This window comes from Berghia stephanieae, chromosome 11 (genome assembly GCF_034508935.2).
Source record: "Berghia stephanieae isolate SIO BIC M18660-M18661 chromosome 11, UCSD_Bste_1.3, whole genome shotgun sequence".
In the NCBI taxonomy this organism is placed as follows: Eukaryota; Metazoa; Mollusca; class Gastropoda; order Nudibranchia; family Aeolidiidae; genus Berghia; species Berghia stephanieae.
Window position 1 is genome coordinate 28,481,446 of NC_088370.1, and position 13,131 is coordinate 28,494,576.

Sequence of the window (13,131 nt, forward strand, 5' to 3'; positions counted from 1 at the left end):
CAATTTTCGCTTTCATTTTGCTTGCGGATCGTTTGATTTCCGTCGTTTTTTTTTTCTCACTTCTCACAGCACAACAATGTCGGTTCAGAATTATTTAAACAAGCGAAAGAAAACTTTTCTTGGCCTTCCAGCTCCGCTGGGATATGTCCCCGGTCTTGGAAGAGGGTAATACACTCTTTGCACCTCAGTTTCCTTTCATGTGTCCCCTACGTAGGGAAGAAGAAAGCCCTTTCTTGTTTGTTTACCTCCTATTATCGATAATTACAGGATGCCTTCCACAAGTTCCTGACAGTGAGAGGGAAGCAACTCAAGTAATAAAAGAGGGCTTATTTAGATAGGGTGAATGAAAAGGCAATGCTCGAGGGTTGATGTCCCTGTACTTAGATAGGGTGAATGAAAAGGAACTGCTCGGGGGTTGATGTCCCTGACGAGAGGGCTGCCATCTTTTGTTTACATTGGAGATTTGCCAGATATGTTTGATTGTGTGAAGCAATTTAGTCTGTACATCTGTACTACATCATAGACTACTCTTTCTTTTTTTTTTTTCCGGTTTATTATTTGTTTATTATTCTTTTATTCTTATTCTTATTATTTTTTGTTTTGTTTTTGTTTTAACTTTAACTCTAAGACTTGTTTATTTAATGTTTCTTGCATGTTTTCTTCTTTTTTTCCCCAATATAATAATTCACGTAATAATCAGATTCAGGGTTCAATGTTCTTTTGGTGTCTGGAGTGCAGTTTAAAAGCAATGTATTTTGTTAGTTTTAGATGTAAAAGTTGTATTATCATAGTTGTGCACTTAGGACCCTATTCTAATTATTATTATTAATATTAGGTATATTATTATTATTATTATTATTATTATTATTATTATTATTATTTGTAGTCTATTTCTTTCCTCGTGCCTATTAGCATTATTTCTATTTTTTATTTAGCTATATAAATAGAGTCAACCGATAGAGCTAACGTGGCAACCCGAATCGGAACAATTCCGAGGTAAATAAAAAAGATGGCCGCTGTCTCCTCTGGGTTTTTATTTTGGGGGGGGGGGGGGGGGGGGGGGGAGTGAAAGTAGTGGTTGAATATAGAAGGAATGTGCTATCCGCCTTTTTCTTTTTTATCCTTCTCTCCCACCATCTCTCCTCCTTCCACCTCCCTCCTCTTTCGTCTCTAGACGTCTTATGTCATGCCAAGAATGACCCCCCCCCCAGAGCTGAGAGTCATTAGTGCCTAAAAGAAGATAAATATTAGTACATAATATACATTATATAACTAGGTATCTGCTTTACTGCTTTGTAAAAAATTCAAATTGAACACATTCCATTCCCCTCTCTCGCTAAACTATGTAGTTTGCTATAGGGCCAGTGTGCCTCAGCAGTACAGTCTTTGTTTCGTACCCGGGATGCAGTATACAACTTTGCCCTGAATTTAAAGATATAAAATTATGTGCCCTAACTTGAATTTTGATTTACCAATTTCTAATTTTGTAATTATCCAAATCTGAATTATGGCCTATTTTATCCACGATCAGAAGAGATACTTATTTGGCCTTGATTTAAACATATACAACACCAAACGGTAGAGTAATGTCTCCTGAAGAAAATAAGACATAAATAATTAAAATCCATTTTTCTGAGACCCATCACTCAAAAATCCAAAAATCGGGTCACAGCCACTAGGCCATTTATCTGCTCACTGCTGGAGTTCCAAATGGACATTTCCCAAAGTACATAATATAACGTTCATATGAAGTATAATTCATCACTATCAGAAATGTACTTAGAATTAAGATGGGCATGACTTTTTTTTTTTTTTTTTTTTCTGTGACAGTTGGGACATTTCAAGAAAAAGTTTAAAATGGTCGTTATACAGATAAAATGCAAAAACAAAATGCTGCAAAATTTTTTTTTTTTATGGCCTGTTTTTTTCATATTAATAAAAATGTTTCTTTCAGTTTGAATAAAGTTAAGGTTATAGTATAAATAACTAGAACACATTAGCATAGAAAAAGCTGACCTATGTAGGATTCATTCCCTTAGATGTAATCTCAAATGTATGATAAATTATTGGTTTCATTATTTGAAAAGAACCGTTGGACCTGTTTTACGTCACATTTACAAGCATGGTGTAACTAGTGGGATCGACTATGAGTAGTGGCAATGTCATAACTTCGTGTTGAGTACTTCATTTTTGTTGTTAAGAATATGAGCTTGACAATTTTGTAGAAAGTTTTAAAGATTTTTTGTCTATTATCTAGTTTCTACGCTTAAAAATTACATTCCTAGCTCCTTGAGCTTTGTTTATTTATTTATTTTAAAAAAATTTTATTCTCTCCTGACAGAGCCACAGGTTTCACAACTAGATCGGATATTGGTCCTGCCAGAGATGCTGATGACATACCGTAAGTGACTTGTTTCCTAATATTCAATAATCATTTCAAGTTATTGTTATGTTCTAAATGACTGTAAGTGCAACAATATTAAGGGAATTCTGTTGAACACTGACAGAATACCTTTTTAGATTTTGGCCTCCACCAAGTATCCAAAGGGGCGATTTTCAAATGCTTACTTCAAATATTCGCCGTCAGGTGCCAGAGCTTGCTTCTTGCATTTCCTGTAGTGATGATAGACAAAATACAAGCAACTGAATAGATCTATGTCATTTTTCTCTCCTCTCTTTTAATTTACATAAAAGATAAATGGGTGTCTATCAAATCAATATGTTCTAGGTTGCAGCTTTAGTCTTCACTATCTGTCCCATAGAGCTTTCAGAAGTAAAAAAAAAGAAGAGCATATATATGTGACACTCGCCTTAGGATTGGAAGGACCTGTGCTCAAGTCCTGAGGAACGTATAGTTGAGTCCTTAGAAAATGCTCTTTACTCACATTCTCTCACCATACTCAGGTGTAAAAGTACCTGGCAGTTAACAGCATGGTCTCTGTCTGAAAAAAATGTAATATCGCCTAACAGGCGTCATGTCTCATCCAACATGTTAAGTGTTGCTGTTGGCTAGGGACCCCATGTTGAGCACTTTGACTTTGAGCATGTTTAGTAGACATTGCGCTATATAAAAGCTCAAGTCACTGAACAATATATAAGATTGCATTATATTTTTATATCATAAAGGCCTAATAACTTTTGTTTATCCGATATAAACGACTTTTCACCAGTTGTATTATATTAAAATTTCAGAGAGGTAGATTAAGAAATCTACAGTTTATGACTATATTTATTTGAAATAAATTTATTGTTTTGCCTATTTTTATTTCTCTTGTATTATTGCTATAAAAAATACTTCTATTGCGAATGAATTGTTCCAAAATTACTAAGAAAGGAATTATAAGCAAGTTGCTCACCATAATTTGGATTGATATTATTATCTTTATCTGATACAATCACATCTAAAACTTAAATGGCAGAGTGATCGTCTACCAAAGCAGCAAAGATCCCAGGTTCTGTCAAGGTAGTTTTAGTTTTTTAACCATGTTGTCCACCCTACGGTGACAGTATAGCTGGGTCTCATAAGATGTGATGGAAAGCATCCCTACAAATCGTTAGTAAGCAATCATTATTTTTGTTTAATGCTTCGGAAACCGAAGTGAATCCCAGCTATATATGCATGATACTTACAAACAAAATTTAGAATCTTGCAAACCAACCAATTTGCCCTAGCTGGGATGGGTTTTATGGCCTCCCATGGTGGGCAGAGAGGTTACTTACTGTGTTTTCTATCCCCCTAATCTGTTTTCCCTTTCCATGTCGCTCTCTGTCTTTGTTCTAGATTAAATTTGCTCATATTTTCCCCCTCGTCCTGGCAGATGATGAGTTATATTATTTTTAAAATGGTGTATAGGAGGCTAACCCCCTTTTTAAGTTGTATTAATAAATATTATGCCAAATCGAGATAATGGATCACGCTTGACAAAAGGTAGTCAAGGTAAAATGCATGCTGGAAAGTGAATTTAAAGTTAAAATAATCGAAAATATTAAAAATTTAGATAATCACTCTACAATAATAAATCAATAAACTACATTCACTCTCCTCAATTAAAAATGAATCTAATCCAAGTCTCATATTTATGTGGTCTTGTGGTATGACACTCGCTTTTGGATTGGAAGGTCCTGGGTTCGAGCCTTGCTCAGCGCATAGTTGAATCCTTTGAAAAGGCTCTTTACTCACATTCTCTCACCGTACTCAGGTGTAAAATGAGTACCTGGCCGTTAACAGCGTTGTCTCTGTCCGAAAAAAAATGTAATATCGCCAAACAGGCGTAATGTCATATCCTAAATGTTAATTGTTGCTGTTTGCCCAGAACCCATTGTAAAGCGCTTTGTGGATGTGGATGTTGGGCTATATAAAAGCTCAATTTAAAACATTTTTTTCAAAATTTTTGTCAGTAAATTCAATTCTTTGCATCTATAAACGCACTCCCAACATATCGTTCTCAGACGGTGAGTCACAAATATTACTATTTTAATTTCCCGCATAGCTCAGCTGACTTGGTAATTGATTCCCTTGAAATGGCATAAATAATAATGGATCTCTAACTTTAAAGCATCATATTTTATCTGATGACCCAGTCCACAAATTATATGTTTGCGTTTTGTAAATATAAATATAATAAAAAGCACGTTTCCTTGGAAGACTTTTTTTTCTTTCAGTTCTTAATCTTCGGAAACCGAAGTGAATCCCAGCTATATATATGCATGATACTTACAAACAAAATTTAGAATCTTGCAAACCAACCAATTTGCCCTGGCTGGGATGGGTTTTATGGCCTCCCATGGTGGGCAGAGAGGTTACTTACTGTGTTTTCTATCCCTCTTATCTGTTTTCCCTTTCCATGTCGCTCTCTGTCTTTGTTCTAGATTAAATTTGCTCATATTTTCCCCCTCGTCCTGGCAGGGACCCTTAGGGAGACAGTCAAATGTATAAAACCTTTTTAGATGCTATTTCTCTATGTATATCATCTCTCTGTTATTAAAATATATAGTTATTAGTTTTGTATATATATGTCAAAATTTGAGCATATTCTTCATTGCAGTATCCTTTGCTTGAGTGGGACTTTCAACAACGCCAAAATAGGCACATCAGTATATTGTTCATGGGATATTTTGTTCCCCCTTCGAACCATATCCCTTTGTCTTGCTTTTCCTTTGATGCTTTCAACTTCAGATCTACAACTTCTCCCCTATCATCTGGCACTCAAATGATTTAATAGTGTCGCAAGCTCTGTAAATCCCCTAAAATCAAACACTCTACCCTTATAACAATGCAGATTGTTTTGTCCCAGTGATTTGAATGCATTTTATTACCTGTTGTCCTCAATGGTTGCCATGACTGGTCACCGCTTTTATTCCTACGGGGTTTGGCAATAACCATTGAGGTGATGGGCTCAGGATCAATTCTTGGGCCTTGAGGTTTATTCCACTGTTGTGGCAGGCTTGTGCAGCTTGGATCTGCAGGTATATCTTATAATCCAGCTTGCAGGCAGTTCTGCAGTGTAAGGATTACCGCAACCACATGGGAACATTCACCAGATGTGCTGCAAGTAAAATTTAAAAAGAAATGAAAACAACACTTGTTTGTAAAACCTGCTCGGAATGCAAATTATATCACATTTAGATGATGAGTTATATTATTTAAAAAATGGTGTATAGGATGGCTAAACCCCCTTTTTAAGTTGTATTTATAAATATTATGCCAAATCGAGGTAATGGATCACGCTTGACAAAAGGTAGTCAAGGTAAAATGCACTCTAGACAGTGAATTTAAAGTTAAAATAATCGAAAATATTAAAAATTTAGATAATCACTCTACAATAAATTAATAAACTACATTCACTCTCCTCAATTAAAAATTAATCTAATCCAAGTCTCATATTTATGTGGTTTTGTGGTATGACACTCGCTTTTGGATTGGACGGTCCTGGGTTCGAGCCTCGCTCAGCGCATAGTTGAGTCCTTGGAAAAGGCTCTTTACTCACATTCTCTCACCGTTCTCAGGTGTAAAATGAGTACGTGGTTGTTAACAGGGTTGTCTCTGTCCGAAAAGAAAATGTAACATCGCCTAACAGGCGTAATGTCATATCCTAAATGTTAATTGTTGTTGTTGGCCCAGAACCCATTGTAAAGCACTTTGAGCACGTTTAGTGTGTGTTGGGCTATATAAAAGCTCAATTTAAAACATTTTTTTCAAAATTTTTGTCAGTAAATTCAATTCTTTGCATCTATAAACGCACTCCCAACATATCGTTCTCAGACGGTGAGTCACAAATATTACTATTATAATTTCCCGCATAGCTCAGCTGACTTAGTAATTGATGCCCTTGAAATGGCATAAATAATAATGGATCTCTAACTCTAAAGCATAATATTTTATCTGATGACCCAGTCCACAAATTATATGTTTCCGTTTTGTAAATATAAATATAATAAATAGCATGTTTCCTTGGAAGACTTTTTTTTTTCTTTCAGTTCTTAATCTTATTAAAGTTCTCTGTACCAAATCCCTGAAATAATTAACTTGTGAAAGACTGAAATTATATTTATTTCGAGCAAAGTGCTTAGAGAAGCAGATGAAAAAATATAGTGGAAAGAACTTTAGAGAAAACCAAAATTCCTCAACTGGGCATCAAATCAGTCATTGAATACACTAAAGATGCTAATAATAATAATAATAATAATAATAATAATAATAATAATAATAATAATAATGATAATAGTGATAGTCGCAAGCACTGTAAATCCCCTAAAATCAAACACTCTACCCTTATAACAATGCAGATTGTTTTGTCCCAGTGATTTGAATGTATTTTATTACCTGTTGTTCTCAATGGTTGCCATGACTGGTTGCCGCTTTATTCCTACGGGGTTTGGCAATAACCATTGAGGTGATGGGCTCAGGATCAATTCTTGGGTCACGAGGTTTATTCCACTGTTGTGGCAGGCTTGTGCAGCTTGGATCTGCAGGTATATCTTGTAATCCAGCTTGCAGCCAGTTCTGCAGTGTAAGGATTACCGCAACTACATGGGAATGTTCACCAGATTTGCTGCAACTAAAATTTAAATGAAAAAGAAATGAAAACAACACTTGTTTGTAAAACCTGCTCGGAATGAAAATTATATCATATTTAGATGATGAGTTATATTATTTTAAAAATGGTGTATAGGATGGCTAAACCCCCTTTTTAAGTTGTATTTATAAATATTATGCCAAATCGAGGTAATGGATCACGCTTGACAAAAGGTAGTCAAGGTAAAATGCACTCTAGACAGTGAATTTAAAGTTAAAATAATCGAAAATATTAAAAATTTAGATAATCACTCTACAATAAATCAATAAACTACATTCACTCTCCTCAATTAAAAATTAATCTATTCCAAGTCTCATATTTATGTGGTCTTGTGGTATGACACTCGCTTTTGGATTGGAAGGTCCTGGGTTCGAGCCTTGCTCAGCGCATAGTTGAGTCCTTTGAAAAGGCTCTTTACTCACATTCTCTCAACGTACTCAGGTTTAAAATGAGTACCTGGCCGTTAACAGCGTTGTCTCTGTCCGAAAAAAATGTAATATCGGCTAACAGGCGTAATGTCATATCCTAAATGATAATTGTTGCTGTTTGCCCAGAACCCATTGTAAAGCGCTTTGAGCACGTTTAGTGGATGTTGGGCTATATAAAAGCTCAATTTAAAATATTTTTTTCAAAATTTTTGTCAGTAAATTCAATTCTTTGCATCTATAAACGCACTCCCAACATATCGTTCTCAGACGGTGAGTCACAAATATTACTATTTTAATTTCCTGCATAGCTCAGCTGACTTGGTAATTGATTCCCTTGAAATGGCATAAATAATAATTGATCTCTAACTCTAAAGCATCATATTTTATCTGATGACCCAGTCCACAAATTATATGTTTGCGTTTTGTAAATATAAATATAATAATTTCCTTGGAAGACTTTTTTTTTCTTTCAGTTCTTAATCTTATTAAAGTTCTCTGTACCAAATCCCTGAAATAATTAACTCGTGAAAGACTGAAATTATATTTATTTCGAGCAAAGTGCTTAGAGAAGCAGTTGAAAAATTATAGTGGAAAGAACTTTAGAGAAAACCAAAATTCCTCAACTGGGCATCTAATCAGTCATTGAATACACTAAAGATGCTAATAATAATAATAATAATAATAATAATAATAATAATAATAATAATAATAATAATGATAATAATCATAATAATGATAATGATATGATTATACCTAATAAGGATGATAACAATTAAATAGATATTTGTGAGACTAAATAATGCAAGAAATGATGGAATCAATGTAAAAATGAAAAGATTTTCCATCATTTTGGCAGTCATAAACTGAGAGAGGCAACTTAATGTGATGCAAATTAAAATTAATTTAAATTTGCAAAAATAGACTAGTCATCATTGTCATCATGATCTAGCTAGTACTAGTAATTCTGATAATCGTGTACCGGTGATTTTAAAAAAATAATTAATAAGTACACTTAAGTTTGTTTATTTCTATCAATAAAACAACAGGGCCTGGAGGCACACACAAAACACAACTCCATGTGCCGCATACACATGACAGTACAACTCTTTTGTTCTTCCTTTACTTACATTCACTTAACCGCCCCCCCCCCCCCCCCCTTTTTTTTTTTTTTTCTTTAAATGTAGTGACACTTTCTTCAATACTGAATTCATGAAGACTAAGATGAAAAAGACATAACATCACCTTACATGAACATTTCTTCATTGACTGATGAGATGACTGCGTCGTGATAATTTACACAGTACAGAAGAGGACGATGCATAGAAAAATAGAAATCGATTGTAACCTTAAACAGTAGTTTTAAAAATGAAACTCAGCTAAAATTGAAAACTTACCCTGCTTTGCATGAGCAGTAGGCATCCACTGCCTTCTTTTCCTTTATTTCAAAGCTCACTTCATGGGGCTTCTCGCTTTCCGTTGGCTTCGGTAATCAGAAGCAAAATCATCAAAAACTTCTTTCTCCTTTTAAAATAATTTAACATTATTGACATACTTTTCTAGGCAAAAAGCTTCCGCTCGTGTTTTTTGCCAGGATGTCAATTGATATGGTAAATAATTTTGAGAAATATCATCAGGGAGCTCGCTGAGTTTTGCATTGACTGCCATCGTGGTAGTGTAAGATAAAGAAAGAAATCGGTGTGAATGGCGGAATCGGTGTCATGACCGAGGTCAAAGGGGGGTCAAGGTCGAGAGGCGTGGTTATTTACCCCTGCACTACCGGTTTATCAGTCGGAAGGTTAACATTTTGGATTTGCATTTTCTGAAAGAATATGCTCCCAAGAGCATTTTAATCTTTATTTGAAGTAAATCGGTCAGATGTATGGGAAAGGTATCCAGCAACTTTTCTCAAATTTTATACTTTTTCAACTTGACTAGCTGTAAAAAATATTTAGGAGCGAAATTAAGCTTTGATATTTCATGATGATGTACAAAAAGGGTTGATATAATCATTTATGAGAAGAACTCATTTTTGATAATAATTGACCTTCTAACTAAACTTGGCAATATCTCAGTGTATTGTTTTGTTCAATTCCAGCGGACATGCCTTTTTTTTTTTTTTTAAATTTCTCGTGACAATTTAGCATTGTAATCTCATAAAAGAATAGATGATAGGATACATTTTATGATTTTACGTGTAAAATTATTCCTTATAAAAAAGTGTGATCATCTCACATATTTGGGTTATTCTAAAACTATAGTGAAGATCGACATGCTCCACCAAGCAAAAAACACAAGCAGAATGAAGAGGAAGATGAGGATCTCAATGATGCCAACTACGATGAGGTAAGATAGTTTTCAATCAGAGACCCCATTCTTCCGCTTTATAGCGGAGTTCTGCTATCCTCGCGAAAGCTTGCAAAATCCTCCGTTTCCTCCCTTAATCTTGTTGACCTGCCATTATAGGTAAGAAATTTGATTCTATGTCTCGAATGATGAATATTCTAGAGTTATTCAAATAACCAGGAAATTCTATGCGTCGTGAACTATTTCCTCATTTTTAGCTATTTTTCCTCCTTTTTCAAAATTATAGAATGGGGTCTCTGTTCAATCTCATTTCCTTCCATTCATGTACGTTTATAAAAACGTACCCTAAAAGTATAATATCAAAGTTGCGTCAGGATTTCAAAAAGCTCATAAGTGATCAGTCGAACCGCCGTTTTGTGACACTACAGTACGTAGGCGTTTTTTCCACGAAGCAATTGAACGACGAATATCATCAATAGTTTTATTCTGTCCCAAGCATCCTGGATTGCTGCTTTCAATTGCTCTTCATCAAATACTTTTTGTCTGACCTTGTACACAATGTTTGACATTATGGCCCAAATGCTGTAATCCATAGGATGTTTTGGTACCGATGAAATGGAGACGGGTTTTGCCGTTCCAACTAACCCCTCCCAAAACCATAATATTTTTAGAGAACTGATTACTCTCGTGATAAATTCTATTCAGTGAAATGTCAGTTTTTCTACTACCGTACACAACGTCATTATGACTGTTTCTTGCACGTTCAATTGTGAAGTCTTTTCCGTCAGTAAAAATGATATGCTTAGCGTTGTTGTGGGTGAATTTGTCTAGTAAAGCTCTTGCTCGTGTTTTGCGTTTATCTTGACATTTTCAGACTTTCTACTGGTTTTGATTCACTTGAAAGGGTGGAGGTTAAGATCTTTTTTTATAATCTGCCGTACGGAAAAGTCACTTATGCCTAGGACACCAGCAACTTCACGAGTCGAGAGATGGAATCCAGGATTGTCTTCTTGAGACAGAATAGCATCTTCCACAAAGTCGATATTTTCTTCTACCCTCACTGAACGCGGTGGCAACCACCTTTTTTTTCTATGAATTGACCCTTCTTTTCGTACTTTTGTAATGATTTTGTTAACCATCCTGACTGACCCGTTCTTATTCGGAAATTCTCGAACAATCTTTTTACCCGTCCAACACTTTTCCTCGAATAATGCTTTAATAACACTGTGCAAAATTTTGTGATGATTTATAAATATTATCATAGTTTTAAAGAGCTCTATTTTTTGGGCCTTTTATTTTCTCGCACCTGATATATATATATATATATATATATATATATATATATATATAATATATAATAATATATAATATATATATAATTTGACTCACAGGAGTTTCAGACACCATTCATATATATATATATATATAATATATATATATATATATATATATATATATATATATATATATATATATATATATATATATATATATATGAATGGTGTCTGAAACTCCTGTGAGTCAAATTTAAAGTTGGCATCTCTGCCTCAGTATAATTTCCAATCACCTGCTAAAAAAGTAAGCGCATAGATAATGTCTTTTTACTGGAGTTCAGCGCTCAGAAAGAGTTTGGTCAATGTGTTTGCGTAAAAGTTCAGTAAATTAAAAATCTGGATTGGAAACCCTGTTTTTGTGTTATTAGAAGAAATTTTAGATTTATGTCTTGTATTTTACTTCCTGTTCTTCACTATTGATTTGAATTGATGTCGGAAATCATTTCAGTTTTCTGGTTATGGAGGAAGTTTGTGCAGCAAAGATCCTTATGACAAAGACGATGAAGAGGCAGATGCAATCTACGAGGCTGTGGACAAACGGATGGATGAAAAACGGAAAGAGAGAAGAGAAGAAAAGCTAAAGATGGACATTGAGAAATTCCGTCAGGAGAGACCCAAAATTCAGCAACAGTTTTCAGATTTAAAGGTTTTTTGCTTTAATATTTGAAGTACCTCATTTTTAGAATGTCCATCTTAGGTTATGTTAGTGATGTTTATGATTATTTCGCAATGACAGCCGCCTTTTAACTCACTAAACACTAGAGATTTTTGCTACTTTTCAAAATTGGAAAAAAATGTATTAAAAATGAGAATTTGCATAGATAGCTTTGATACTACGCCTATAATTTGTTTCAGAAAATTGTAATAAATAGGCATGTGGTGAAAGTAACCCCGAGTATAGTCGGTGTTAGGGTTGAGTGAGTTAAAAATGCTCCTTGAGCTAGATAATTTCTTTTATCCATTGGGTTACTAAAATTTGATATATTTTTTATATTATTTGTTTTTTTATGATATTGATTATGTCACAACTCATATACACAAATATGAACAATAATTTGTAAATGCTTTATCAAGATAGAACCAATTGCATAGTGGCCAACTGGCCTGATAAAATCGAGACTGTCCCGAATTTGCAGTCTGATAAAAATTTAAAGAAAAGAAAAATTGGACTGTGTTTGTGTATGGAAATGACCCTTGCATGTTCCAGGATTATGCTTTTTTGGCTAGCAATTTGAGATGAGGAACAGAAAAAGCTCTTAATCTAGATTATATTATACATCAGTCCAAATATACACTTGTTTTGGGTCATGGAAGGTATTGTGCATTAGAGTGTCCCATTTTAGCTCTTTGAAAAGTTGGCTGCTGTGCAGTTGTTAAAATTATTGATAAAAAGATGTAGAATGAGCATTCAATTTGTGGGTGCGGTGCCAGAACATTTTTGAATTTTGTTTTTTTGCAGAGGGGGTTAGCAGATGTTTCTGTAACAGAATGGAATAGTTTGCCTGAAGTTGGAGATGCGAGAAACAGGAAGCAGCGGATTGGAAGGGCTGAAAAGTAAGTTGTTTCAATTCTTCTTTCTCTTGTTTATATAGTTTAATACATTCTCCATTTGTTGTTAAAGGTGGAGTCGATTAATTGGTTGAGGATAGTGTGATCGTGGATGAATGTTACCAGCACTTTCGTGTTGTGATGCTCTCCTACTGACTCGTAGGTCACTGGTTTGAATCCTGTATTATGAGCAGCACAAAGTTAAGTCCTTTAGAAAGTCTCTTTACTCCCATTCTCTCAATGAAAGGTATAAAATCATTTTAAAAATGAGTACCTGGCTGATAACAGTGTCAGTGGTGCCAACCGTACATAAAAAATGCGTATTTTTATGCATTTTTATACATTGAACATATATTGCACTCCTACTAATTCTTTCCCTCTATTTCTCCTCCTCTTTTTTGCTCATGCATGCCCGAACACATACAACATAAACAGATGCAT

The 13,131-nt window shown here is 34.5% G+C and overlaps 1 protein-coding gene across 1 annotated transcript in view; it reads left to right on the top strand.

Moving 5' to 3' along the window:
• The first annotated feature begins 6 nt into the window (after positions 1 to 6).
• The window catches only part of LOC144957234 (pre-mRNA-processing factor 6-like), a 46,639-nt gene continuing 33,514 nt past the window's right edge, over positions 7 to 13,131 (top strand). The window contains exons 1-5 of the mRNA XM_078888307.1: positions 7 to 165; positions 2,342 to 2,401; positions 9,763 to 9,847; positions 11,591 to 11,788; positions 12,602 to 12,696. Coding sequence (XP_078744433.1) covers positions 77 to 165; positions 2,342 to 2,401; positions 9,763 to 9,847; positions 11,591 to 11,788; positions 12,602 to 12,696 — 527 coding nt within the window. The 5' untranslated portion in view covers positions 7 to 76. The remainder of the gene's footprint in view (positions 166 to 2,341; positions 2,402 to 9,762; positions 9,848 to 11,590; positions 11,789 to 12,601; positions 12,697 to 13,131) is intronic.